The sequence below is a fragment of the Exophiala bonariae genome, assembly GCF_035927105.1.
Source record: "Exophiala bonariae strain CCFEE 5792 chromosome Unknown scaffold_43, whole genome shotgun sequence".
Classification (NCBI taxonomy): Eukaryota; Fungi; Ascomycota; class Eurotiomycetes; order Chaetothyriales; family Herpotrichiellaceae; genus Exophiala; species Exophiala bonariae.
In genome coordinates, this window is record NW_027042518.1 from 122252 (window position 1) to 149616 (window position 27365).

The 27365-nt window shown below is 49.4% G+C and overlaps 9 protein-coding genes across 9 annotated transcripts; 4 read left to right on the top strand and 5 right to left on the bottom strand.

Moving 5' to 3' along the window:
- Window positions 1-604: 604 nt before the first annotated feature.
- LTR84_010463 (uncharacterized protein) lies at window positions 605-1861 on the bottom strand (the record flags this gene model as incomplete). The annotated part of the gene is made up of 1 exon (XM_064854000.1): window positions 605-1861. One exon carries the CDS (start codon window positions 1859-1861, stop codon window positions 605-607), a length of 1257 nt encoding a protein of 418 aa, XP_064700458.1.
- Window positions 1862-2670: 809 nt separating this feature from the next.
- Window positions 2671-3694, top strand: LTR84_010464 (uncharacterized protein; the record flags this gene model as incomplete). The annotated part of the gene is made up of 2 exons (XM_064854001.1): window positions 2671-3394; window positions 3450-3694. The coding sequence occupies 2 exons, from the start codon at window positions 2671-2673 to the stop codon at window positions 3692-3694; spliced, it is 969 nt and encodes a 322-aa protein (XP_064700459.1).
- Window positions 3695-5990: 2296 nt separating this feature from the next.
- LTR84_010465 (uncharacterized protein) lies at window positions 5991-7721 on the top strand (the record flags this gene model as incomplete). The annotated part of the gene is made up of 1 exon (XM_064854002.1): window positions 5991-7721. One exon carries the CDS (start codon window positions 5991-5993, stop codon window positions 7719-7721), a length of 1731 nt encoding a protein of 576 aa, XP_064700460.1.
- Window positions 7722-9909: 2188 nt separating this feature from the next.
- On the bottom strand, window positions 9910-11679 carry LTR84_010466 (uncharacterized protein; the record flags this gene model as incomplete). The annotated part of the gene is made up of 2 exons (XM_064854003.1): window positions 9910-11386; window positions 11456-11679. The coding sequence occupies 2 exons, from the start codon at window positions 11677-11679 to the stop codon at window positions 9910-9912; spliced, it is 1701 nt and encodes a 566-aa protein (XP_064700461.1).
- Window positions 11680-13367: 1688 nt separating this feature from the next.
- RAD5 (DNA helicase rad5) lies at window positions 13368-16862 on the bottom strand (the record flags this gene model as incomplete). Its single annotated transcript, XM_064854004.1, has 1 exon — window positions 13368-16862. One exon carries the CDS (start codon window positions 16860-16862, stop codon window positions 13368-13370), a length of 3495 nt encoding a protein of 1164 aa, XP_064700462.1.
- Window positions 16863-17548: 686 nt separating this feature from the next.
- Window positions 17549-18490, top strand: LTR84_010468 (uncharacterized protein; the record flags this gene model as incomplete). Its single annotated transcript, XM_064854005.1, has 1 exon — window positions 17549-18490. One exon carries the CDS (start codon window positions 17549-17551, stop codon window positions 18488-18490), a length of 942 nt encoding a protein of 313 aa, XP_064700463.1.
- Window positions 18491-18572: 82 nt separating this feature from the next.
- Window positions 18573-20090, bottom strand: LTR84_010469 (uncharacterized protein; the record flags this gene model as incomplete). The annotated part of the gene is made up of 1 exon (XM_064854006.1): window positions 18573-20090. One exon carries the CDS (start codon window positions 20088-20090, stop codon window positions 18573-18575), a length of 1518 nt encoding a protein of 505 aa, XP_064700464.1.
- Window positions 20091-21013: 923 nt separating this feature from the next.
- LTR84_010470 (uncharacterized protein) lies at window positions 21014-23086 on the top strand (the record flags this gene model as incomplete). Its single annotated transcript, XM_064854007.1, has 1 exon — window positions 21014-23086. One exon carries the CDS (start codon window positions 21014-21016, stop codon window positions 23084-23086), a length of 2073 nt encoding a protein of 690 aa, XP_064700465.1.
- A 999-nt stretch (window positions 23087-24085) lies between these two features.
- Window positions 24086-25450, bottom strand: LTR84_010471 (uncharacterized protein; the record flags this gene model as incomplete). The annotated part of the gene is made up of 1 exon (XM_064854008.1): window positions 24086-25450. The coding sequence occupies one exon, from the start codon at window positions 25448-25450 to the stop codon at window positions 24086-24088; it is 1365 nt and encodes a 454-aa protein (XP_064700466.1).
- Between the last annotated feature and the right edge of the window lie 1915 nt (window positions 25451-27365).

Consider the following 27365-nt stretch of genomic DNA (forward strand, 5'->3'; position numbering starts at 1 on the left):
CAGTCTTCCTCGGTCAAGATGAGGCTTGTTGGTTTGTCGTAAAAGTCTAGGTAAGCGAGGTTGAATTAGGATGATCTCGAGGCTACGTTTTAGTCGGCACTGATTTCAAATGGTGTACTATGTAATCTAAATCGTATTCATGGCAGATAGATATTCCTTGGAGTGGTAGGTACATAGATGGACGCTCGAGTCGGCATTCAGCGTTGAAAGAAGAAAAACCCCATGACCCGAACAATCGCTATATTTGCCGCAACATTCCTACGTCCGTGGGAGTAAATGGTTGTTGGACCTTCCCTAGCACTAAACGTTCTGCGGGGGTTTCCTCAACTGGGATGACAGGGTCATCTGGCATCTCCAGCTCTGAGGTCCTTTGATATGCATGGAGACTAGCTGGAGCGCGGACCGATTTTGATAAACAGGTATCCCGGGGTATCTTATGTTGTCTATTGATGTCCACTTGCTAGCACCTCCTGGAGAGTTCTCGTTGCAGTCCACGTCCTCATATATAGTACAAGCGACGTCTTTGTCTGGGGACATTGAGCCGTGTTCATCATAAAATCTAGTGTCACATGTGAGCACCTGAAGTGGCCTGAAAATGGGACACTTACCTGTTATAACACTGCCCATTTACAATCGCTGTAAACTTGCACGGCATTCCAAATAGCTCGTACATGCACTCATACACCCCTAACTGGTCGGTGCGGGTATGGTGTGTGTTGACATGTGCGTTTGGATGGCTCGAATCAAAATGGAACCTGACATCGGGGGCTTCATCATCTTCCACTGCCTCTGCCCACCGTCTGTTGAAGTCGTTGAGGTCGATTGTTGGGGCGCCGTCATCAGTTTCTTTCGGAATGTCATCTTGCTCGTCTCTAGGATGATGGTTGGGGACTCTTAACTTGCTAGGTAGGGTCTTTTTAGGAGCGTCCACCTCCTCATCCCGAGCACGGATCCCACCACCTGGTCTCTCAGCCGTGCCACGGTGGCCATCGTGATCTGGATTATCCTCAGGCCAGACTTGACCACTTCCCGTTTCCTCCCATGAACTCCCACCACCCATTCCATTACCAGGCTTTCCGTTCTTACCATCTTGATTGTTTCCACCCCAAGCAACATTGCCACGGGGACCAAGGCCACCACGCATTTCTTCGAAACCATCACCTCCCTTGTCACCTTTATCGCCTTGACCTCCGCCATGGTCCAGCTTCCCACTGCTTGCTCCTTTGCCAGATTTTCTGTGGTTGTCTTTTTCATGGTCTTCGCCCCAAGCGCCGTGACCACGAGGGCCGAGATTGCCACCCGGCTTTCCATCGCCTCCACGGTCCCCGCCTTTTCCACCCTGGCGACCTTGATCTCCACGATCACCAGATCGGCTTCCGTCGCCTGTGCCATGGCCCCACGACTTTTCACCGTCTCCGCCAGCACCAAAATTCCCATCCTTACCAGTTTGGGTGCCATTGCCTCGAGAACCGTTGGCCTCTGACGAATCGGAGTTCTCATGGCGACGATGAATACCGTCAGGAGCATTACCTCTTGAGCCACCTTCTTTATGATCTCCCTTCTGCCCTTTATTGCCGTCATGCGAATCTCCGTAGCCACTGCCTTTGCCACTGCCACCTTCACCTCCCATGGCTCCACCACCGCCTTGAGTTCCAGAGCCAAAACTGGGTCCAGAGCCACCAGCAGCACCAGTACCTCGTGCGCCTCCGGCATCACCCCAGTTGCTATTGTGACCGCCTGGCTCACCAGCGCCGTATGCGGCAACACCGTCACCATCGGACCATTGATAGTTGCCGGGAAGAGCGACGCCGGCAACAGCCAGCGCCGCAAAAAGTCCTAACGTTAACTTGACTCCTACCATACCTTTGGGTAGTTAATTGTATCCCTGTCTTCTGTTTGAAGTCTTTGAGAAGAAAAAGTTCAAGGACCATGATAAAATCAACGGAATGGAAAGGCTATTAACCTCATGCTGGCCCGACGGGTCTGAAAGAATACCTTTGTCCATGCCTTGCATCAAATGGAAGTGTACCCTCTCTGAAAGGCTGTAGAGACGACATAAGCCGCATGCAAGAGCCTCAAAGATGATCGCTGGCTTCTGAAACTCATCAACAAAAGAATCAGAGGTTCGGAGATGTAGCATCAGGCTAGTCAGTGTTGAAAAGGACAAAGATTTGCTTAATATTGTCCTCATGGAATGCGGTTGACGGGGTTAGTATTGTTCTTTTTGCCGAGGCAGAACTTTGTATCCAGCATCACGTCGCAAACAATCTCACCGGAAGAAACTCGCAGACAGCAGTATTATGCATATTGCTACGCTCCGGTCGCGATTTTTGTTATGTAGAATAGAAAGAAAGGGAGAAGTAAGAGACAAAGTTCGAAGGATCAGCAGCCATGTCGGATAAATATATCCGGTCTTGGCGGTCAGAAACACTTTCAAGCTCCGACGATGTGCCGTCCGGCCTCTGCAAGCGACCCTGAGATTCGATATTCGAGTAGAGCAGCAAATACTGTCACATGCATCTATCTCAAATGATAAATGCACTGGATTGAATACCGCCACATCTCAGTCCAGTCCACTTTTACCACGACAGCCGACTGGTGCTTGATTGTTCCATAGCCAGAAGGAAAGCCACGTAAGAACTTTCTTTCTGACAGAAGCAAAGAGCGAACATGAATAGAAAACAAAGACGTGCGAAGGAATCTCACAACTCATCTACCAAAAACGCAGACGACATACCTCTCGCACAGCCTGACCGAAGGCCATCGGCTCGAAGTCCAAAAACACTGATTGAAATCGCTGCAGAGAAGCAGGCTCAACTCGACCCGAGCGCACGCAAATACAACAGTCAAATCACCCCGGAGAATATCGTCCAGGTCGAGATTGGCGAGGATGGAAATGTGATCCCCAATGCGGCGTTGGAGTCCCTAACTGGGCCAGTTGAGCCGCGGGACGAGACTCCGTGGCTGGATGCGATACTACTCACGTCCAGCCTTGCCGCCGTCCACTTCACGTTCGAGGTTTTGACGGTGCATCAGTATGCTCAAGAATTGCGGTTTCCACCGATTTTTGCGCATACTGTGTTTACCGCGCTGCCGACGTTGATGGTGGTGGTGAGCTTGTTTCGTGGCTTGCTGCTTCCCATCTCGGCCAAGAATTTCTCGAAACCGGCTCAGAGGGTTATCAGGTTCTTGCAGCAGTGCATCTACGTGGGAATCGCCAATTTGGCCGGCTGTTATTTGATATATCTCACCAACGACAGAGGATACTACGCGGTGATGAAGAATGCGCCTGCTGTGGCGACTATCTGGCTATGGGCGATTCTTGAGTCGGGGCTCGTTGGTGCGTTGCTGGGTGTTATTGGCCCAGGACTATATGGATGGTGGCATGGCTATGGTATGTTCTGAGATGGGCTATGGTATGTTCTGAGATGGATGCTTTGGTCGACCAGGACCTCTCGGATCCGACACGCATGACCCCGGAGAAGTCGGAGGAGAAGCAGGAACTCCCAAATTAGGGCTTTCGGATATCCGACATGATCATCTGGAGATGTCGGAGAAGATCAACATCTCCTGGGATCTGCGAGCCATTATGTCAGCACAGAGACTACCCTGGACCCTGAAATTGTCGTTAGCCTCAAAGCTTCCGTCAAAGCTTGGCCGGCAGCAAAGCCGGTTCTGGATTGCCAGAACTTAATCGGGAATTTTCTATTTTTCGTGTGCGGGACCCGATACCGGCAGGGGACTGGAATGTCGAAAAATCTCGTTACGGTGAGAGCAGATTCAGTGCAAGGCTCGTCTCGACAGTGCTCGTACGATCTAGAATGTTCAAAGGACTAGGTACTACTACACCGTATGTACGATGGACGGCTACATTTACTGGATAGGGTTCGAAAACGATTGAAGTCAATTGACTTTCCAGAACCACCGGGTAAGAAGCACGGCCGGAGAAGGCCGACGGATGTGAGTGATTCGGGAAATTTTTGTGTATTCTAGGATATATTTTAAGCAGGTGTGGAATGAGGATGGCATTCTGGACCAGGGCAGGATGGAAAAGTGGATGGAAAAGTGGTCCGATAGTAAACGGTTATGGAAGGAGAGTTGCGCCCTGTGAGTCTGGGAGCCTGATCAAATTTCCATGGCAAGGGATTCTAGGAAGGATCAAGTGGATATTATCGAGTAATAAGATATATTCCAAGGGGAAACACATCCAGCAAAACAGACGGGTATTGACACGTGGGAAAAAATCTCTGCAATTGCGACAGGCGCCGGCGGGAATGCCTCCCCACGCAATTATTACTATGGCGACAATCTTAGTCAGAATGTCACCATGCCAAGTGGAAACGGACGACACATGAATTGTCGAGGTACTACTCAGGTCTCACATGAGGAGCAAGTGGCTGAAATGGTTTCAAAAGTGGTTGACCAAGGTTGGTGTGAAAACTGCCAACAACATTGTACTACTATACCGGCCTGAATAGAGCGCGGAGTTGATACGATGGATGATCGACGTACGTTTGAGGAGATGAGGAGATACTCAGCAGAGGCTTGCTGGAAGGGGTTTGCGGGGTGCAGCAAAAAGAGCACGGAAGGTGCCCTTGGCCCAATTAATGGGTTCTCTCAGCCCTTGGGCCAGGGTGTTTTTAGGTCTGTGTGCCGGGCAAACCATGGCTAAGAATGCCTAATCCTCGCCTGACAGGCCGCATTGGTGGCTCGCCTTTCTTAGCGGGTTCAGGTTTGCAGAGTCTGCAGAGTCTGCTGATGGATGGCGTTTTTGATTGTCAGGTGGCCATGGGAATACTAGTAGAGGCACCTCAGGCTTGTGGCCCCATTACTACTGAGGCTTGACCTGAATCTCTTTCCGCTTTCAACTGGCGGGCCGCCTTTGAGGAGATGAGGGGCACCACTCGTTCTTCAAAAGTTTCGTGGTCAGCTCCTGTTTCTAGAATGAGGACCAGTCATCCAGAAGAATCTCTGGTTGTAATAGCGGAGCTGACGAAGCTTGTCCGTCAAATGGCGAATTTCAAACCAAACCCTGGTAGGGCCATGTATCCTGTAGAGCACGTTTACTAGCATTCCAACGTGATGTCAGCTTGACGATGCGATGGCGGTGATCCGGAGTTGTGAAGTGTGGATGCTCTACAGGGCTGGCTGGTTGGGACGGAGGAGCTGGACCCAACATCAATAACCACTGCAGGGGGTTTCAAGTTTCGTGATTTCCGGAATGTCTGGTCCGTCCAGCATCAAATAGAGTCAATGTGGTCCGGGTAGATGCATCAGCCCTTTCTGAATCGAGGTTTCTATTATTCACACCGAGCGCGTGTGAGGAGCACCTAAGGAGCGTGCGCAAATATACATAGACTTTGCGTGATGGCGTTTGGGAATTCAAATTTTCACTCATAACTCAGACTCTTGACCCATGTGCCTTTGATCCGTCTTTTCTCAAGAAATTGAAGCGCATCAGCAGGAGTACGACTTGAATCGTTGTTCAACAAGTACTACTAGCAGCACTGACTATTCACGGCTTACCACTCTTGCATACCCAAGAGTATCCACTACGTCACCGGTGAACCAGACCTCGAGTAACACACACCACTCTCACTTCGAGTCCCGCGGATATAGGCGCACAGCGCAGTCAGGAGGACAAGAAATCTGGAGAAACACAACATCTGCAGCTGAGAAGGAATTTCTAGGCGAGGGCAAGCACTGAACCAGTGAGATAGAGACTTACGTCGCCGCCATTTCACGCCATCCCGCAATTCGCAGTTTCCACTTTTCACCTGCAGTGGCCCCGCGTTCGTGGCTGCCAGTTCTCGAGGCCGTCATCGCTCCTGCTCCTTCCACTTGGTTGCGCGGAAAAATCTGTTCCAAACACAAAAGTTGGTGCAATTGCGACAGCCTTGGCGCCCCATTTCATCATCGTACCTGCCTAGTAGGTACCTAGTACCCACGAGTACCCCAGTACCCATCGTACCTGCCCAGGTCACTAGATCATGCCCTCTCGCGTGCAGGTGCATACAGGTACTCCTAGGACCGCTCCTAGTACCGTCAATGAGGTTGTGAATGCTCTACAAAAGAAATTGACTGCATTACACGTGGATTCATCCCCGGTCCAGTCCAATATCTCTCCCAAGTCCTCAAGACGCCCCTCTTTTTCAATGGACAATTTACTCCACCATAAGAAAGATAAAAAGCGCGATGACTCCAAGGAGCGCGATTCAAAGGGCCAGAAACGCATTTCGCTTACTATGCGCCACTCCAACAAGTCCAAAGATCGCCACGTTCAATCGCCCAAACATGGTCCTGTAAAACCAGGTCGATTTGAGAATATTATTGAATCTCCTCCTTTGGTCCTCTATGGCAACATCACCAGCTCAACAGGCGCACTCCTCTCGGGGCGGCTTAAGTTGCTGGTCGAAGATCCAAGTGCTCAGGTCAAGCTCGAAAATTTCACCATGGTCTTGAAAGCAATCACATCCACCAAAAAGCCAGTCGGTAAGGATTGCAAAGACTGCACCGAAAAGGTCGAGGAGCTCAAGAAGTGGACCTTCCTCTCTGAATCAAAAACCTTCCACAAAGATTCCGACAATCAATTCCCATATTCATTCCTCTTCCCTGGTCACCTACCCGCCACAACACAATCACAATTGGCCAGCATCAGCTACGCATTATATGTCACAGCAACCACTACTCATGGCGAGAAAATCGAATATCTCCATCCCTTATCCGTCCAAAGAGCCATTCAACCGGGTCCAGATAAGGCTAGCATTCGCATCTTCCCACCCACAAATTTGACTGGCCGTGTACAACTACCTCCAGTTGTCCATCCTATCGGCACCTTTCCAGTAACCATGTCTCTGAGTGGTGTTGTCGAGAAGAAAGCAGAAAGCCAGACTCGATGGCGCTTGAGAAAGCTTTCCTGGCGCATCGAAGAGCACAGCAAAGTCATCTCCACTCCCTGCACAAAACATGTGCACAAAGTGAATGAGGGCAAATCTATTCAACACTCTGAAACTCGAACTCTTGGAAACGACGAATTGAAGACCGGGTGGAAGAGTGACTTTGATACCATTGGGGGCGAAATCAATCTGGAGTTTGAGGCATCTCTTGCAACAAGATCAAACCATAGGGCTACTTGCGACGTCGACTCCAACACGGGTATCGAGGTCAAGCACAATTTGGTTCTCGAACTTATTGTAGCTGAAGAATTCTGCCCCAACAAGAACACTACCCTGATCACTCCTACCGGAGCTGCTCGCGTTCTTAGGATGCAATTTGGTCTCGTCGTCACTGAACGAGGTGGTATGGGTATCAGTTGGGATGAGGAGATGCCACCTGTTTATGATGACGTACCCGCCAGTCCACCAGGATATGGTAGTGCGGACAAGAATGACGGTGCGTGGGGTGGAGCCATGATGGAGGACTATCATGGTCCTCTTGAGTACGAAGATCTTGAGACCATGGCGAATGAAGATCCAAATGCTCCACCGTCATATCGAAACTCGAGTCTACCCAGACGACGACCATCATATGGAAGAGTCGAATCTGGTGAAAGCTCTTCAGCACCACACACTAGCAGACAACCCCGCGGTGGCTGGACCAGGGACGAACTTGGTTTCGAGCCACAATACGCTCTCAGGAATCGAGAAGAGGCTGACGACCATGAAAATACCAATACCGAAGACTTTGGTGAAGGTTTATCATCAAACGCGGCCCAAAACTAATTTCGACAACGCAACTAAGTGATTTGCGATAGCTCGGCTCGGACTCTTCCCCCTCAGCTTTTACAACTACAACTTTGCATATAATTCTTTTAACGACCCAGCGCTTTTTACGACCTGATAGACAAATCAACGATATTGTTCTAGCTCTCAGAGCTCATTTGGTTTGGCGGGATTTTTGCCGGTTTGTTCTTCTCAGAGAGAATGAAATGAGATACCCTCCATGCAGGTACAGCATGCATTGTTTTTGACCGGAGCGAATGACTCATGATCATTGGGAGTTTGGTTTGGCGCGGGTATTGACACCGAAAGCGAGCACAGTATGCGATCATATGGGTTTTCAACCACCATTATTGGCCTCTCTTGGGGCAGTTTGACTCTTTTTTCTCAAGAAGCATTTATTTGGTATTTATTTAGTATCTGGTCGGATCGTGGTTTTGGTTTACCATGTTTCAAATCCACAGTGATTATTTTTGACTCTTCTCATCATCATCATATGGTTATCACTCGAAACGAACTGCTCTTCGAGCTCACTATAGCAGATATTCATCGAATTATCAATCCAAAAAAAATTCAGACATAATACCATCCAATCACCCCTCCCAGTATCTACCTATCACATACCTTTCTGCGCACAAAGTATGGCTCCTATCGAACAACTCGTTCAAAACACGCACATTAATACAAATATCCGTGCGCACACATCATTCACCCAAGTTCGTCCTCCTGCCACTCACTCACGTAGCAGTAGTTATTTAGTCGTAGCACCATACCTGGATCTCTTCTGGTGCCCACGTGCCCAGGTACCTACCTAGCTATCTACCCACTCGACCACGGTCCGAGAACGACAACGACACTATCTTTCCCTCTTCAACATTTATTGTGATCATGATCGTGACCGCACAGATACGACTATGTACGAGTATCATGATGATCAGCGCGGCATGGCATGTGTGGCGTAGCACAGAGTTACCTAAGGTGGCGTTATGAGGCGTGGCGGCGTGGGCGTGCCTGCCGGAAGAATGATCATCCCCGACCGACGTGCAGTGCTTGGGTCGTGAGTTCCGAATTTCTTCCGAGAGGTGAGTGAATGAGCAGTGAGGGAGTGTGGGTGGGAGAAAGAGAGTCCACGGTAGGAAAGTTTACACGGAATGATGGAACTCATCAATCATCCTTTCTGGTGGACTCTTTGGAGAATGGATTTCTTGGACGCCGGTATTCTGTATGTGGGGTCGGGTTGAGTGGTCCGTTGTTTCGCCAGGTGCATGTTTCACGAGACGGGGAAGGGCCGGCATGATTTTAGACCTAGGAAGTAAATAAATGAGTGTGAGAGAGAGAGAGAGAGCGTTAGCAGGTGAGGAGCACGCAGTTGGATTTGACTTATACTGGTGGTTGGTCCATGCTCGATTCGATATCCAAGTGTAGTATGTCCCTTGAGAAGGAAAGACCGGCACTGCTACAGGCCACAGAGAAAAACGGGAAGAGGGAGAGGAATTCAAGAGGAATTCGAACATTGTTCCTGAATGATACACCATGACTAGGAACCTGACTTCAATAGGTAGGTATCTATCACAATCAAACTATGACTAACGGCCACCGAGACGTAGTATGACCTCCTGCTCTCAGATGGATGCCACGTGCAATGGGCTATGAGATGGGAAGCGTTCTTAGAGAAGTGCCGAGAGAAGACCCTGAGACGTAGTATGACCTCCTGCTCTCAGGCATTCTCGACTGCCTTCTCCTTCTTGTCGGGACGAATTGTCATCAACCGGCTGCGGGCAGACTGATGGGTTCTAAAGGGGAACGCACTGCGACGTAGTATGACCTCCTGCTCGCAGCGGTTCCTTGCTAGGCAGTGGGGAAACGGAGTCTGAGAATGACTGACTGAATGTAACAAACCTTTGCTCGATATCCAACGACGGGTTATTTGGCTGACGGAGAGTAGTGAGGATAGAATGTGTCTTGGTGCTGCGTTGAAGCCCGGGGGGGAAATGGTGTCGAACACAAGGAATCGTTCGGGTCGGTGAGTGTTCCAGGAGGCCGGTATGGGCGAGTTTTTCATTATTTGCAAGGACGTCGAGGTGTGATTGTCGGAAAATGCTGAGGGAAAAGATTGCAGAAGGCGTGTGAGCGGGACGATGGACGTGTTGAAGATCAGGCTGAACCCCTGACCGAACTGTTGGGGAAGAAACTAATCGTCCACATCTCTCGGGTCATGTTTCTCCCAGAACGCCTCATACTCCTCGGAACTTTGTAGTGGAAATTCGGTGGGCCTGGTGATAGGGACCAAAGGAACACCCTTCTTCTCCAAAAGTGCGAGTCTGTTCCTGGTCAACTCATGCGACTTGTTGACGCTGTAGATCTTAACGCGATGGCAGGAGCTGGTGACGTGCAAACCCCAATTCCAGGCACTTCGGACTTCCAATGGTTGTGTGTTGAGGGAATTATCCCAGCAGCGTACGACAAGTTCAATCCACCCTTCGACGTCACAGGGTAATGTGTATTCCCAAGTACGCCAGGCGAATTTGTGTTTAGTGGAGAGCTTCTCTGGTGGTACAGCGTACCAGCTGAAGCCTCCATCGGCCGACACTTCCACTCGTTCAGGCCAACGACCACCTCCAGAATATGCCCAACCTTTCATGGTAATGGCACCCTCATGTACCACTACTTGCTTATTCCAAGGAGACATAATTGCAGAGGAGACTGGCATTTCCTGGATTTGAATTCCCATGGTTGGAGCTTGATTATGCTTTCCAACCTGTTGATTGAAGTAGAGATACTCCTTGCTTTGGACTGGTGCTCGAGTGGGATGAGGTAAGCCACGAATGCGATAGAGCCACTTGACGGACCTCGCACCGATATAGCCCATAACCACCACACGAACTGGGGCGCCATGAATTTTAGGCAGAGGCTCCCCATTCATTTCCCAAACGAGCATGACTTCATTGGCCTTGACCTTTGACCAAGGCACAGAAACCAAATAATTCATCAGTTCATTTTGCTTGAAATATGTGTCGGCGCCATGAAACTCCAGGTGTTTGCCGCCTTCAGCCATACCACCACAGGCTTTGATGACTTTCTTGAGGGAGACACCACCATAGCGAGCGGTACCAATGGCTCCTTCAGCCCAAGGAGCGTTGATCATCTCATCACCTTCTCCAGCATAAAGTTGGATTTGTTCAATACGACGAGTTCCTGAGCATTGAATAGTCACCAGCTTTTCCATACGTGGGAACACGGATTCATCTTGAAGCTCTGCCAAGGTGAACTTGCGAGGATTCTTGACCAAGCCATCAAGAGTTAGATACCATTTATCCGTCTCGATGTCTGGAATGCCGCCATGGTTTCGAATAAAATGCAAATTGTTTGGCGTAACAGGCTTTGCCGTGACCAGCCGTTTTGGCGGCTCACCGTTGTACGGAAACTGCAAGAGATGCAACATGTCTGGGTGCTTCTCTTGAATGACACGAAGCCAGGACTCTTCAGGTACAGAGGTCAAAGGACCACCTATCGCCTTATGCCATGCCTTCCAGCGTACGCCTTCGAGAACAGGGTTACTGTCAGGGATGGGGCCAAGTTGGAATTCAGGTGGGGGTGGAAATTCGTTGGCAAGCATGATCTTAGCCGCCTTTGCTTTCTTCTCTGGGTAGTCTTCCCATTCGATATATCTATCGGTATGCTTAGTAGCCGCCAATGAGGCAAAGAGATCGAAGATTGGAGAGGAAAGTGCCACTCACCCATGCCATCCTTCTCTTTCCTCGGCAAACAAGACATCGGCATCATCTTCCTTGGCAATCCCGTCTGCTTTGGCGTCGTCGTCGTCGCTGCTGCTCTCGACGTCATCTAGCTCTTTCGGTTTTGTTGCCCCATCATTCCGAGCAGTCTGATCAAGAAGCGCGAGTTGAGCGGGAGCTAAACCCTGCTCGAGTTTCCATTCGTCTTGGGGCTGCGTTGAAATCATCGTTAGCTGTTATCACAAAGTCTGATTGATGCAATGGTAGGATGAACCTGGACGTGATGAACCAATTCCCTCGCTGGATGGTCAACATTCATCTTGAGTTACAATTTATATAGAACACTCCTGTAGGGGTCAGTTCGAATTCGCCGTCGCCACTGTTCAAGTGACGCGTAGGCTTTCGTGTCGTTGTCGTTTTGAAAGTCGATGAGTGTGACAATGACAGAGAGAAGAACGATCGATGGCAGAACGTTGAGCTGATAAAGGAAATTCCAGTCCTACCAGGAAAACGACATGAGGGAATGCCCAGTGCGGTCACTTGGCCCCACTACTCTTCAGAAAAAGAAGCTCGATCATAACTCCAGAGAGGGGCAGGTACACGAAGCTGTTTGTGCATCGCGCTGCTGAGTCGTTACAAACGCCGGGATTGGCTCGTTTGCAGAGAGATTCATGGGTGCTTGAAGGCTTCTCCCACAGATCAAACAAGTAAACAGATGCTGACCAAATGGTGATGCACCGAGCTCTCATCGAACTGTCACTTGGTTGGCGGAACCACCGGGATGGAACACGAGAAACGATTGACCGAACCAATGGATCAGAATGGAGCAAGGTTGTCTGCAGCGCTATGATGAGCAGCAGAAGTCCCACAACGGAAAAAGTTTACTGCGACCGTATTGGAGAATTTCGCCTCAAAATGGTGAAGATTGAGCTGGTGGTGTTGTTGCACCAGCTATGGGGCTGCAGATTGAAGACTGAAGATTGATTTCTGCGTCCACTTGCAGGTTGATGCCAGTTGGGGACGGCTAATTGAGCGGCACGATGACGTAAGAGTCTTCGAAGGAACGATTGGAGCAGGAGTACTAATTTTCTGCTGCCTCTGGCCTGCAAAGGTACTTGTCCAAATGCCCATGCAAGAAGACATATCAGGTACCTAAGAAGGAATACAGTAGCAGGCACTTACTGAGCTTCTGAAGCCGAGCAAAGCCCATGACGTGGCCGCCGTGAGTGAGTGATAACACGGCTCGACTTTTCCGACGGATGTACATTCTGCCTCTTCAATTCGTCAGCACATTGACCAAATCAAGCTGGACCCCGCACTGGCAGTGATGGAGGAAGGAAAGGCCTTTAGAAAGTGGTATGGGCTATGTACCTTGGGTAAGTACCTAGGTAGTATCTCTGTCGTCCCGTCGCTTCACGTGTAACTGATTTCCCGTGCAGTGTACGAGTAAGTGGAGGCGTCGATCGCAGGTACGTGGTCGAAAATGGAAGGCGCAGAACAGCAGAACAGGCCATGAATTAACTTCAATCAGGCTGAGTAACCAACCTGCCGATAACCTTGTCCTTTCCAGCAAGCACTTAACTGAATCTTTTCATACCTGATCATGAACATCGTAGATCTCTCTCTGGTCGCTGACGCACGTTGGTGTAATCAGTGACAATCGAGTATTTTCCAAGAAGTGACTCCACTTGTGGTGTTCAACATTATCTTGTCATGATACATTTGTACACTGTGCTCGTTGATATCTGCTTCATTCGGAATACCTGTCTAGCCACTGTTGGGCGATCCATAGTTATCATATCATAGAACAAAGTTTGACATCGGCTCATGAGCCAGGGCGAACATGCATCTTCCAGTGTATGGACCAAATCGATACAGCAAATGCTACCATGCACTTCTGACACCGCCCAAGAGCTCAACTCAACAACATCTCCAGCTCTTCAATACGCTTCTTTCTCCTCTCCTCATCTGACTCGCCGGTGCCAGACTGGCCAACACCTAGAGATCCTGCCACCGCCATTTTTCGTTCTTGAATGCGGAGCATTCTCCCCTCAATGCTTTCCTTGGTGACAAACCGTACCACTTGGACATTCTGAGTTTGTCCCATTCTGTGCACTCGATCAATAGCTTGTGCTTCAACGGCGAAGCTCCACCAAGGATCCATCATGTAGCAATAATTAGCGGCGGTAAGGTTGAGTCCCACACCACCTGCTCGAAGAGACAGGAGTAGAACTCGTGGAGCCTTTGGATCCGACGCGTTTTCGGCACTAAAGCTTCGAATGACTTGAGCACGAATCTTTTGTGACATCGTTCCATCGAATCGGAGGTGCTCAAATCCGTGTTTGTTAAGCTGTGGTGAAATGAGATCCAAAAATGATGTGAACTGAGAGAATACGACCGCCTTGGTACCCTTTGGCAGGGATGACAGGTTTTTCAGTAGTGCTGCAATCTTTGCCGAAGTGGATGCTGTTGGAGAGTATGGATGTATTCTGCTTAGTGAGATTCTGGTTGCTTTGGTTGCAACGTCTCCAGCCTCATATAAGTCACCATCAGACTCAAATGATGTTGAAGGACTATTGTGTTTGACGACTTCGAAAATGTCTCGAGGATTGATGGTTTCGCGGCACTGAAAGCAGCGAGGAATCTCCCCTTGCTCTAATTGACGCGAGATATATTTTTCGAGACATGCTTTGCATGCGGTATGCCAACAAGTGGTGACAGCTGGGCTTTCCATGGGCTCTTCATAACACAGAGTACACTCACCACCCGATTCATCCTGGATCTGGCGGAGTGCTTGGGCGGGAAAAGAGCTAATGGGATCTTTATTCGAAGTATCATCCTTGGCTGCAAGAGTCGTGTCTTTGGTGAAGCGATCGATAAGATCTTGCAAATCCATGTCATCCGCGAAACCGTTCACATCTGCTGCCAAGGCAGCTGCAGCGTCCTCCTCATCAGCAACGATGTCCTTGTTCCTGGTGAGCACGGGATGACAGCAAGACTGCCTGAGGCGTAAAATCTGTGCAAAGATGGTGGTGTACGACTTCATCAACGTGCCAGCTTGAACGGATTCATTGAAGGCTCGTTTAGCACGGGTCAGGATCAAGTCATATACTTCTCTTTCTGTTTGAGAAAGTTCAACCTCCACAATAGTTGTGATCTTGGGTGGGAGCGGCACGAGAGCTTCGCCTTCGGGGGTTTTCATATCTTTAGTTCTTCGCAGTACTAGAGGTTCCAAGACAGTCTGCACCACGTTGAGCGCACGTGCAATTTCCTTTGATTCAAATGGTACTGTGATGAACGTTTTCCAGAAAGAGAAATTGTTCCACGGTTCGACTTTCAAGAACCGTACCAAACTGAAAAGATCTTCTAAACGATTCACAATTGGCGTACCAGTGAGTACCCATCGGTGTTTTGCCTTGAGCTCGTAACAAGCTTTTGAAGTCTTTGCCTGTCTGTTCTTGATCGTGTGGGCCTCATCAAGAATGACCCGATGAAAGTCGACTGAAAAGAGACCGCCATGAGAACCACGATCCCCACCAGCCGCTGAGACCTGATTGAATTCGGACAAAACGACTCCATAACTTGTAATGATGACATTCGGAGCAGAATTAGCATTGGATACAGAGCAGATGGTAGGCAAGTTGAGATTCTTGTCGCTACCATAGTAGACCAGTGTCCTCAAAGTCCCAGGTCTGGAGCACTTGACCGCCTCGCTCTCCCACTGCGCGAGCAATGACATGGGTGCCACGACTAGCGTTGTGCAGGGTCCAGGTTCAGTAGAAGTGGAAGATTGCGGCAGACGAGGCAATTGATTGACGGATTTTGCAAGCTTGGAAGCAGCCTCAAGATCAACATCGGATCTATTAGAGTGAATAAGACTGTAGATTTCGATGGTCTTTCCGAGACCCATCTCGTCTGCTAGAATACCACCTAGGCAGTTCTGCTCCTGCACAGGGAAGTCTAGGCTCATTTCTCCCGAGTACAGGTTGATGTAGAAGTGATCCTGTTCTTCCACTATTGGTAAGTCAACATCATTTGCGTCTTTCGTTGGCCAAGTATATTCTTCCCACAGCGGATGCATCGACTGCTGGGAATCAGACTTCTGATCTCTTTCCTTTCCGAGCATCCAATGCAGTGCCTGCTTTTGGTACTTTCTCAAGTCCAAGGCAAAAGACGAGACAGGTTCGGCTTCTGGAGTGTTGAAGTCAAAAGACTGGGCTTTCTGATACAGCATATCTAATTGGTCTTCTTCGAGTTCCTCGCCATCTTCTTCCTCGGAATTCGGTGTGGAAATTCCTGGAGTGCTCTTGGGATCCTTGTCCTTGTCGAAGCGTTCAGCAACCTCGGCAGCTTTCAAAATGCCATTTTTCTTATCTTTGGCATTCATTGCATTTGTAGACGTTGGATTGAGATTCACCTCCTCAAACAATTTCACAAGGGCAACCTGGCGAAGCCGGAGATCTTTCTCCTCGCTGCTTTCCTTTTCTTCAAAAAACCCTGTCGCCCTGTTGTCATCTTCGGGCTTCACGAAAGCGCTGGCTGCAAATCCCGACCGAAGGAGATAGGCTCTCAATTGAATGAAAACAGTATCATTGACCCTCACGCGATCAGGTGCAAAAACGCAAGTTCCCTCGAAACGACATATTTTCTGGTCGATCAATGATGACACCCATTTAGCTGTTTCTTCAGGTAGACGACCTAATTCCTCTCCTTTCGCGTTTGTGAATCTTGTGACAACATCATTCTTCTGGTTTCTGCCCACGAATGGTACGAGTTTTCCTCCTTTTCCAATCTTTGTCTTGGGCGCAATTCTGGAGCGTTCTATCCGAATTGCCTCGCCGTGTGCCAGCAAATTTGATCCGCTCTTCGTCATCCAGGCTCCTACACCAAAGGAACCCACGTAGCGTTCTGCGGGCATCGAATGGAGTGTGACTTTTGTGTCAATCGATTCTCTTTTCTCGAGAGGCGGTTTTGAAGGTGTCTTGGAGCCGGCTTCTGCTGAAGGGCGGAGCCATGTATCCACGAGTCTCGAAGGCAATGTGGCTGCTGTGGGAGGAAGAGTAGATTTCTTCTTCCATGATCCGTCAAAATACATATTGATGGCCCTCTCTAAATCTCCATTCGCCGCAGCCTGAATAGTCTCGATTGTTGCTTGTCCGATATCTTCTCCAATAACAGCCCGGAATGTGTCGGCGTCAAAAGACGGCTCGCCATCCGCGATAGAAGACTTGATGTCCCCGGCATCGGTTTGGCTGGATCTCTGTTCGGTAGTTGAGCCTGCAGAGGTGGCTGAGGTTGGTCTCGACGAGGTGTCGATTGAGGCAGCGAGGGACTGCTGGTCCGCAGGGTCTTCAGGCCCGTCTACGAAGAAGCGTCTCTTCTTTTTTGGGCGCTCGTCGAAGAACTCCATGATATAGGACTCGTTGTGGCAGCGTCTAGTCCAGAGTGACGTTCAAATTCTGATGTGAAATTATGAAAGACGCGTTAAGGCAAAGATGACGCGCGCTTGCACGTGACTACGCGATTAATTGAATAGCGTACCTTTCTTGAGGCGAATTGCAGCGTCATGGGCATAATTCGATTTTTGCCATCTGCAAAGTTCTTATTCGGTCATGTCCACTTAAGGATACCGGTTTTGGGTATATCTTGTCTGCTTGATTCTATACAAGTTCTCCATTGCGCATAGCAGAGGTCTCTAATTTATGTGCGCCAACAAGCAATTTTTGCTGCCAGTATCAAAGACTAAATCGACTAAATCGACTAAATCGAGTACAACGAAGCTCCTGTTACCAGCGAAGATATGTCTCGACCACTGGAAGCTGTCACCAGGACGTGTGGGCCAGAGAAAGTTTTAAGATCGTCTTATCAAGCTCGACGGTTTTTCTTGATGTCGAGACGACAATTTTCTTCCTCGAAAAGACTGGATTTATCTCTCAAACCCGACTCGCCCGATGTCAAGAAAGCTCAAGTATATTGCTCTAATCTTGTTCGGTGTGTTACAATCATCTAATATCTACATTTCTGTGGATAGCTTCTAATGATACTAGAACTTATGATGCCCCATCTTACACGCTGGCACATTTCATACCATCACATATGCAACCAGCATATTTTGCTATTCGTGCCTTCAATGTCGAATTAGCACGTATTCCAGATGTTGTCTCAATACCGCAAATTGGCGCGATGAGAATGCAGTTCTGGCGGGATACGATCGATAAAACTTTCAAACTTGCTCCTCCTGCCGAACCAGTTGCTATCTTGTTGGCGTCCTACCTTGACCAAGGCCATAAATTGAGCAAGACCTGGTTTCAGCGTATTATTACCACCAGAGATCGCAAATTGACCCACCCTGGATTTACTAATATGAATGAAGTTGAGTCTTATGCAGAGTCAACATATTCCACACTTCTTTATCTTACGCTCTCCGCATTGCCGCTTGAATCTATTACAATGGATCATCTGGCATCACACGTTGGCAAGGCCGCCGGAATCACGACCATACTTCGTGGGGTTCCATTACTGGCTTTTCCACCTCCACCGAACCAGCATTCAAATAATCCCGCAGGCATGGGTCTTCCTGCAACGCGTGAAAAGCAAGGTGTGATCACTTTGCCCCTTGACATAATGGCACAATGTGGGGTTCGAGAGGAAGACATCTTCCGCAATGGATCAAATGCCGAAGGACTTCGTGATGCAGTGTTCAGCGTTGCCACTCGCGCTTCTGATCATCTCATCACCGCAAGAACTATGCTCAAAAATGTTGCAGAGGAGAAGTCCCCGGGTCATGAATTCGAGCACATGGATGACGAGGGCAGAGACTATAGTAGGTATGAAAGTGAAAGCGACACGTCTGCTCGAAAAACACGAGACGACAAGGACCGAGGTTTCGGTATCATTATGGGTCCCGCTGTCAGCACTCAATTATGGTTGAACCGGCTGCAGAAAGTGGATTTCGACATATTTCACGAAAGTCTGCGACGTGCTGAGTGGAAGTTACCATTTACTGCCTGGAAACGATATAGAACAGGAGACCTTTGAGTGTTGTGAGAAAAAATAGGACAGAAGTCGAGTCTATGTTGTGGGGTGTCTCTGCACCCCACTTCTCCGGATCCGACGGAGTTCATGCATCAAGAGTATTTCGTCGACTTCGGCTGAGGACCATGGCATCACCCTTCTTTCCGAGGATGGCCTCAATCGCCCCGATCAGTGCTTGAGGATCATAGAACATGATACCCTTGGGACTCTTGCGACCGTAGAGCTTCAAGCAATCAATTCCGACAGAGGCAAGATGTTCACGATCCACATAGGGAGTGCCTTCGCCTGTCAGATGGATGACGTGTGTCACATAGCGGCGATATATAGATCGAGGATGAGAAGCAAAGTGAGTCTGCATTCCGGGGGACAACAAGCCGCCTTGTCTAGAGACTGGAGATGTTGCTACCGATGTTGAAAGTGTATCATCTGAGTGAGATGTTTGCAGCACGGGTCTCCATGCATGGCCTCTTGACTGTTCACAGGCACGAGCAATTGCCTCGACAAAATCAAACGCCGAAAATGGACTTGTACTGGGGCCAACTTCGCGATCAAGTGAGCCATTCAAGATGAGGATTTTGTGACGGGCTGCGGTTGAGCGGAGCGCCTCCCCAACACCTTTCAGTACGATTGAAGGGACTATTGACGTATAAAGCGAACCAATGGAATATATGACGGCTTGAGAGTGCTTGATGGCTGACATAACACGCGGATTGGCCGGTGGTAACATCTCTTGTCCATATGGATTGATGTACCAGATGCGATCGATTCGAGTGGGTAGGTCTTCATCTTCCTCCTTGCTGAACTTGATATTCCGTTGTCGCAGCGTGGGAAGAGTCCCTGGGATGTTGGCATCTTCGACATCATCAGTGTGATCGACACTGTGTCTTGGCCTGTTCCCTTGCGGAGGCCCTTGGACCACGGTTGGCATTTCCAGTGCAGTGACAGCAGCTGGGTGAGAGATATTATTTTGTCCCACAATAACATCTCCATTTTCAAGTCCAGCCGCGATGTGGTGGGAGAAATTTGAATTGATGCTGGGAATCACACGCACCTCGCCATCGGGAATGCCGCAAATGCTGCTCAGTAGGTATATGGCAGACTCGAAGCTCCCACTGAAAAGACGTGCTCCTGTGAGAAATAGATTGCCCACACTAGCAGAGGTGAAATCAAACGTCGATAAAGGGCGGGACCGCTTAAGGATCTCAAGATTTAGCAGGTTGAAGAAAGACCGTATAAGTTCTCTTTTCGCCGATGAGATGTCGTGCCATAGGTCTGAGGTCCCAGAGACAATCAGCTGCCATTCTGCCGCAGCGTCGGTAGAGGACGAGGACGACAATCGATGATTGAATAGAGTAGATATGGCCGACTTCTCCGGCGAAGGCGGGTTTATTGGAATGAGCCTAACGAGACGACTGCGAACATCACCAATTCCAGGGCCGCCAAATACCCGTATCAACTCTGAAGAAGAACCTCCATTATCGCTGATGGGAATGATATAGCTCAAGGGGCAATCCTTGTTTTCGCGAACGGCCTCGAACACGTCGACCAGACTGTTGGCGGCACTTCCCCCTGAGAAGACCACGATACCTTTCCCGTTCAACATACCGTCCGCTCGGAAGTGGAAATAGATTGAGATCTCTCTTACATGATTATCAGCTTGCTTTAAGTTTTAGAGAAGCCGATAGTGTATCGCGACATCGGATAGGTGGTTAGTCTTGGTGGCGATTGCCAGGGAGCCGTGCTCACGGCATGTCCATTCTGGGATATTTATCCGGCGGACCATGGCCTTATTGGGAATTGCCGATTAGTGCACGTGCTCGGCCTTCTCCAGATCTATTTCCACCACCAAGTGCCCAGGTGCCTACCTAGGGGCCTACTGGGCGTAGCAGTCAGTACTAGATGTGCCATGAAGTACCAGAAGTACCATCCATCAACAGAACTCCTCTGAGCATGAGAAGCTGTTTAGGCCGGTGGCAAATCGACCTCAACTTTCAATGGGCCCTCCACAGGAGTGCAAAGGTCACGTGCCAGTACTCAACCCTACTGGGTGCCGTCTGACTAAGACTGGGAATCTGCAATAGTAATACGGATCTTGCACCATATGAAACACAAAACCCCTACGTTCCCCGTGCCCCTTTTGAGCGACATGTTTTATTCCCTAAAACACTCGTGGGGCATAAGCAAAAAGGAAAAGCTTGTTGCCCTTAACGAGGGAACTGGGGGCGGCACTAAGTTCAGCTGGGCTTCGTGTTGCGATTAGACCGGGGTTGGGTTAATCTAGAGCGCCTTCTTCGCAGCGGCGGATTCACAATCACCACTGGAACGAATCCTTCCAGTCCACACCAGCCAAACAATGCATTCACTTTTGTTCAGCTCCTCGTTCTCGACTTTTCCATCGTCTTTCTGCTGTTGCATATGGACTCTAATGGGTTTCCCATTCTGACGTTTTCCTCCACCACTCTACAGAGGTTGATGTCTGCCACCAATTTCTTCTGGTAGTTGAATGCCACGAGAACAACTGCAATCATGACTTTAGGAGGCCACCCAATCCACCTCCCCTCTCATAATCACTCCTCAGACGCGCCCTCCGACGGCGGTACACCCCGACGCTCACGCGAGCATGGCCACCGCCAGTCACACGAAGTTGACGTCGAGGCACACGCTGCCGATGCTACAGCATCCACTCGAGGCAATGGCAATGGATCAACTTTACATGTACGAATTCAAGAAAATCCTGAGCACCTCGAACCTCATGAGCACCACCATCCAAATGGAAGCGGAGAATTCAATCACCACGGAACCATCCATCGCAGTGACACGGCTTTCTCCAAATCTAGTGTAAAATCACTCCGCAGACGAGGCCGCGCAGATACCATGGTGTATGCACCGGCGGAAATGGGAAGGACATCGGGTTGGGCCCCGGGACAAGAGCCAGGAATTGACACAAGCGATCCTCCCCCATACAGCAAGGAAAATAGCAATCCTCCACTGGACTCGGTCCACTACGAGCAGCTCAGCCAGAGGTGTGAGATCACAGTGGTCGATTATGGCAACGATGGTATGACGACCATTGATCTGGATAACGACAATCTCGCCGACTTTATGCAACGCCCGTTAGAGGATTGGGCTGACGTGAGGTGGATCAATGTCAATGGCCTATCCTGGGATGTCATCAGAATCCTGGGGAACTGCAAGAAACTCCATCGGTTGGCAATCGAAGATTTGATGCACACCAGCAATCGCACCAAGGTCGACTGGTATAACGATCATACTTATATGGTCTTACCCCTGCAGAAATTGGTCCACCTCGGAGAGCATGAATCTGACTATGAGAGGGACGATGATGCCGGAACAAACTCTGGCTCCGAATCGGGAGGTGATGGAGATTCTGTGTTCAGGTCTCGTATAATGAATGAGCGCCAGAGACGCAGACGAGAGCAAAAAAGACGTGGGGCAATCTTGTCTCTATGGGACGATATCTTTCATCAAGAAAAAACGCAAAAGAGGCAGCTCGAGAAAACCCATACTTCCAACCGCCTCCAGCCTTCGAATAGTTTCAAAGGTTCCAACAAGGTCGATATACCATGGGTACCAAAAAAGAAGCGTTCTATGCAACGATACCATGCAGGCCCTAATCTTGATCGGATCGAGTATATGGAGAAAAATGCCGTACTGGCTCGCAAGGATGTCGGTGTCTCCATGGAACAGGTTTCGATCTTTCTCTGTGGTGATAACACGGTTATATCGATTTTTGAAGAGTCGGCACACGATGTTCAAGCGCCCATAATACACCGTCTACAATCCTCAGGCACGATCCTGCGCCAATCCGCCGATGCATCGATGCTGGTCCAGGCCATTCTTGACGCCATAATTGACCTTGCCATTCCGGTGACGACTGCATATCAAGATGCCATTGGAGACTTGGAGCTTACGGTCTTAACGGACCCCGATATCCATCAATCTAGCACATTGTATATTTTGACCTCAGAGATTGCGATTCTTCGCGGTGCTATCGCCCCTATCGTACAAATGATCGGCGCTCTTAAAGAACATAAATCCGACGCCGAGTCTACGGGCATCAATCCAAGTCGAGTCACGAGCCCATCAGTCCAGGAACTCAAGAACAACCCAATCAAAGACGGACAACGCCCACAACCGAACATGCGGAAATCCTCCGTCATGGTCAATCGAGTACACATCTCTCCCATGACGGTCACATATCTAGGTGATGTTGAAGACCATGCCCTTCTCATCCAAGACAGTTACGACCAGATGCGACGGTCTGCAGACAACCTAGTAGATCTAATCTTCAACACCATAGGAGCGAACCAGAACGACAGCATGAAGCAACTCACCATCGTGACCTGTCTTTTCCTCCCCCTCAGCTTTTTGACCGGTTACTTCGGCATGAATTTCGAGCGATTCAATGGCGTACAGCATCACAGCGATTCGTTTTTCTGGGTCATTGCAGCCCCGGTCTCCGTCGTGGTCTTCCTGTTGCTGATGCGTGATGTCTGGGGTCGGAGGTTTACCAAGTGGGCGAACAGGAAACTTCTACAGCGAAAGAGAAAGCGGCGCTTGCGTGGGAAGCAAAACTGAATGCTTCCTTGAATTTATGTCTTATTCCCAAATATGTACGCTTACAAGCCTTCAAATATTTGAATTATCACGAGGATTTGAATAAGTCACGGATTCCAGATATTGCAGCAAGGCTATCGTCAAGGAACAAGTCTGCTCCCGAAATGAAATTAGATATTACATTCAGAGACCATGCCATCGCATGTCTAAACCTTGTCCGCGTAGCCTCTTATAGTTCGCACAGCAGCCTAACGTAGTGAAGCGATCGCTATCTATCGAAACCAGTATGTACAAGCACGAGGCTCAGATGCCCATAGCGAAAGGATGGCCAGATCTACCATCCTAAGGCCACCCCACCTTCAGCAGCCTGGCCCATACCGGACGGCGAAGCCCTGGTCGAGCCTAACGGACCCAGTAGTACTAAGTGATCCGACCTCACACACAACGAATGCTGTGAACAACATTTCTGTCTCGTGCACACGCATTCGGAGGATCCGCGCTGAGTGGTGCGCTGCGGAAGGAGTTCCTAGTCCCTGGAGGAAGGTGGGTATATAGTAGTTCCGGTCTGCATGGGCAATACAGTACATGTTATGGACGGTGCTTTGTGTATATGTATGCACGTCGGTCGATCGGTGCCTGAGAGGGAGATGAAGGTAATACTGTAAGATGCACTGGATACATCTAGAGGTGGAAAGAGCGTTGGGCTGGCGGGGACGGGGATGGGGATGGATTCCATGCCACGGTGGAACGGCTTGCAAACACTGGTAGATAGTCCCTCATGGGTTCTGTATTCTCAGGGATTCTAGTCTATCCAGATCTGGCCGTGATCGTGACCGAGAAGATACGGACGGCATGCTTTCTAGCAGTCTGCCGGTCTGTCTGTGTGACAGCTGAGTTACTTCAACCCACCAACGCCATGCTCAATACAATACATAGAAATCATTTCCTCTCGCCGTCATGGTGAAGAGTTGTGGGTATCATAACGGAATCATTCAATATCATCGACTCGCTCTCACCATTTTAGTCCTGCATGAACTCGCCCCAAAGAGCATCCTCGGTTGATTCGCGCTCTCTCGCTTTTCCTGCCCGGATGTTCTTCTTGCTCCGTTTGCGAGTTTGTTCATAGTCATCATCATCATCATCACTACTGAGATTCTCAACCTCCACTGACTTCTGCTTTCCTTTGCCTTTCTCATCTGGCTCAGACTCTACCCGCTTGCGCTTCGTTACCACCATGAATTTCAATTCCAGTGGTACAAGGTTTTTCCTTGGCCCACTGTCAATCAAGTCGAGCGGTTTTCGACAAACAGGGCATACACCTCTAAGTTTTCGGCTTGGTGGTGTCTCTCCACGTCGTTGTTCCATAGACCAGTTCAGCGTATCAATGATACAACGATGGCAAAAGACATGACCGCAAACGGTAGAGGTGGCGTCGGTCGGGGTTTCCATACACACAGGACATTTGTAAGCAGTCAATGTTGTACGCCCTGACTCTGATCCAGGGTTCTGAGCCAGAATCGCATCTTGTCGTTGTTTGGCAAGAACGGCGGATAAGCCTGCGTTGTCGTCTACCTCAGTCAGATCGACTGACTCTATCGCCGGATCTGTTGCTTTTGAGTTTAAAGACCTGGGACGACTGCTGGCTTGAGACGAAGAGGAAGATGATGATGGACGGGACATGGTGGACTGTTCCTGGTTGGACTGGTTGCGTGCTCTTCTTTCCTGTGTTCTAGCCTGAGTTCTCTCCCAGTTGTTGTGATTTTCTCTCTGTCGAAGAATTGCTTCCTCCTCTTGTAGGCGGCGGACTTCGGTATGAGTAAGGATTCTCTGTGAATCGTTTCGGTCGGTTCCCCTGGCGCCCTGACTACGTGTGAATAAGGAGTAGAATGGCGGGACAAGACCCTGTTGTCGATGTGGATGAGGGTCTTGAGGATGAACGGTTTCTGAGAGAAAATTGACCTCGGAGGAATTGTTTGGTGGACTACTTCCAGTCAAATCCACTAGGCTTTGGCGATCAGGTCTTGACCTTCCAGTCTGGAAGGCCTCTTGTGCGTTCTGCAAAGCCCTATTTGCAGACTGTAATGCCCGATTGACGTCTTGAATGCTTTCGGAGTAGTTCGCTGGTGGGAGGGTGACTTGCCTACGCGGGGCAGTGTCATTCATGGTACTGAAGAAGTCACGAAAAAGACGGGGTGAAGGAAGGCGAGGTGGGTGCCCTGGTCTTGAGCCGTGGCCTGGCCTGAGAGGCTCGGAGTGCTGAATGGGTGGTGGCGAGAGCACGGGACCTGCACCTGTGATTCTTGGTGATGGAGTTCCTTCTGAGTCGGAGCCACTGGCAGGAGAGAGAAACAAGGATTCACCCAGAGAGACTGATGGGGAGCTCATGATGGGCGACGATGGTGGAGAGTTATTTATAATATTTCCTGGTATGGCAAGATAAACAAGCAGTCAACTGCGGACAAGGTGTAGCAAATTTGACCGTCATTGTCTTTGCCTCACAAAGTGAATGTGGTGCATGCGGATTTGTTCAGTTGGGTTGAGGTTTCGGATGTCACTGATTCAAGTTAATGGAGAAATCTATGGAGAAACTTATCTCCGAAAAAAGTTCTGGCCTATTACGTAATCGGAGTCTGCCAGGCTCTTTCATCCTGCGGCATTGGCAACCTCTGCTTCCCCTCCCCTATCTCCCCTTTCCTCGGTCCCTCAACAACTTGAAGTTTTATCATTCGCTAGATGTGCAAACTGACAATATGAATTATGAATCTTCGCAAATGCATCATCGTCCATCAACAGAACAGCGATAAAAATTGGAAGCTCATGGATACAATGCACTTAGATGGCCGCTGCCAAATGAACCTAAATCCAGCCTTGTGAGCCTTGGCGGCTCAAGCAATGTACAATCTGCTCGCAGCTCACGTGGGCGCCCACCACGAGCGTGCCGCTTTTAAAACTACTTCTTCGCGACTCACCCTCCTACTTACCCTCGTCCTGGTGGTCCTATTCTTATTCTATAGTTGTTAAGCCTTGGCCTAAAAATTGCCCCAAAATGACTTTGAAAGAACTCCTGGCAACAACCGAGATAGGGTGCCCGGAACTGGCCCTCCCGACCACACGAAAGAACCAAATTGGGAACCCGGGGTCCAAGTTGCGGGTCGTTCTATGAGCACACGGCTGTGCTCAAGCTGCTCCCCAGGGCTCGCCAAGCCGAGCGAAGGATTGCACAGTCACGGCTCAAACCTGCTTAGTCATGGCTCTGGTGGAATGGCAAGTTGCTCAGATCAGGAAACCGGAAAGTGGTAAATGGTGCGGTTGTAAAAGTGGCTAGATGCCAGGATCGAAAGCTGAAATACGAGTAGACACAGGGGTACGCATAGGCAAGTTCAAGTTTTTTGTTTTTGAATGCTAGGGACAAGGCGCACCATATACGGCGGTACATACACCAGCTTGACCAGTAGTCGGGATGGCTGGTGAGGCGAAGTTCCTTGCCGCTATAATGTCGTCTTGTCTTCTTTTGCAGGCACTAATTATGTAATCAATGTACCTCCGTCACGAGGATCAATGTCCACAGCTATACCGTATTAGCAAGTTAATGCTTGCAGCTCTCTGTTGACATCGTCCTGTTCTGGTGCTACTTTGGCGATTGGCCTGACATCTCCTCAAGTCCCTTCGATTGACGTTGACAGCTCGATGACACTGTTGAGCTGATGTCTGACCGTTAATTGACTGGACCATTAAATACAGCTTTCGTGCACAGCCGTGACATGTCGAAGTCGTCCAGTGCTATCCCGAACTTGAAGCCGGAAGCCGGATCTTTCAGTTTCCACTCCAAAAATGGAGGAGCCTAACTATACATAAGCACACTACATGGGTATCAGGACTGCGCGTTAAGTCGTCTTCGCCCTCGCCCACGATAATCTTAACCGTTGGGACGAAGATTGTTTCTATGGCGTGGTAGACTGTCAACATGCCAAAATCAGGGAGCTTGTCTAACACGAGGTAATTTGGAGCTTACTTCCCATATAGATCGTATGTCGACCCTCCATTCGAGCCCAAGTTCTTTTTCATCGCCACTCACCCTAGTTATTCATTTATTGAAGATGTTACTTTCATCGCTGAGTTTCTTGTTCGTGGCGGGGGTCGGCTTCGTTGATGCGAGCCCCCACGAGCACCTAACTCCCACTGCCATTGCAACAGTTTACCCCTGCCCATCACGGTGACTAGACAATATCAACCAGTGTCAACGTGTGTAGCATTATCTGAGGTCTGTGTTAAAACAAAGTGCTGGACGCAATATTCTTAT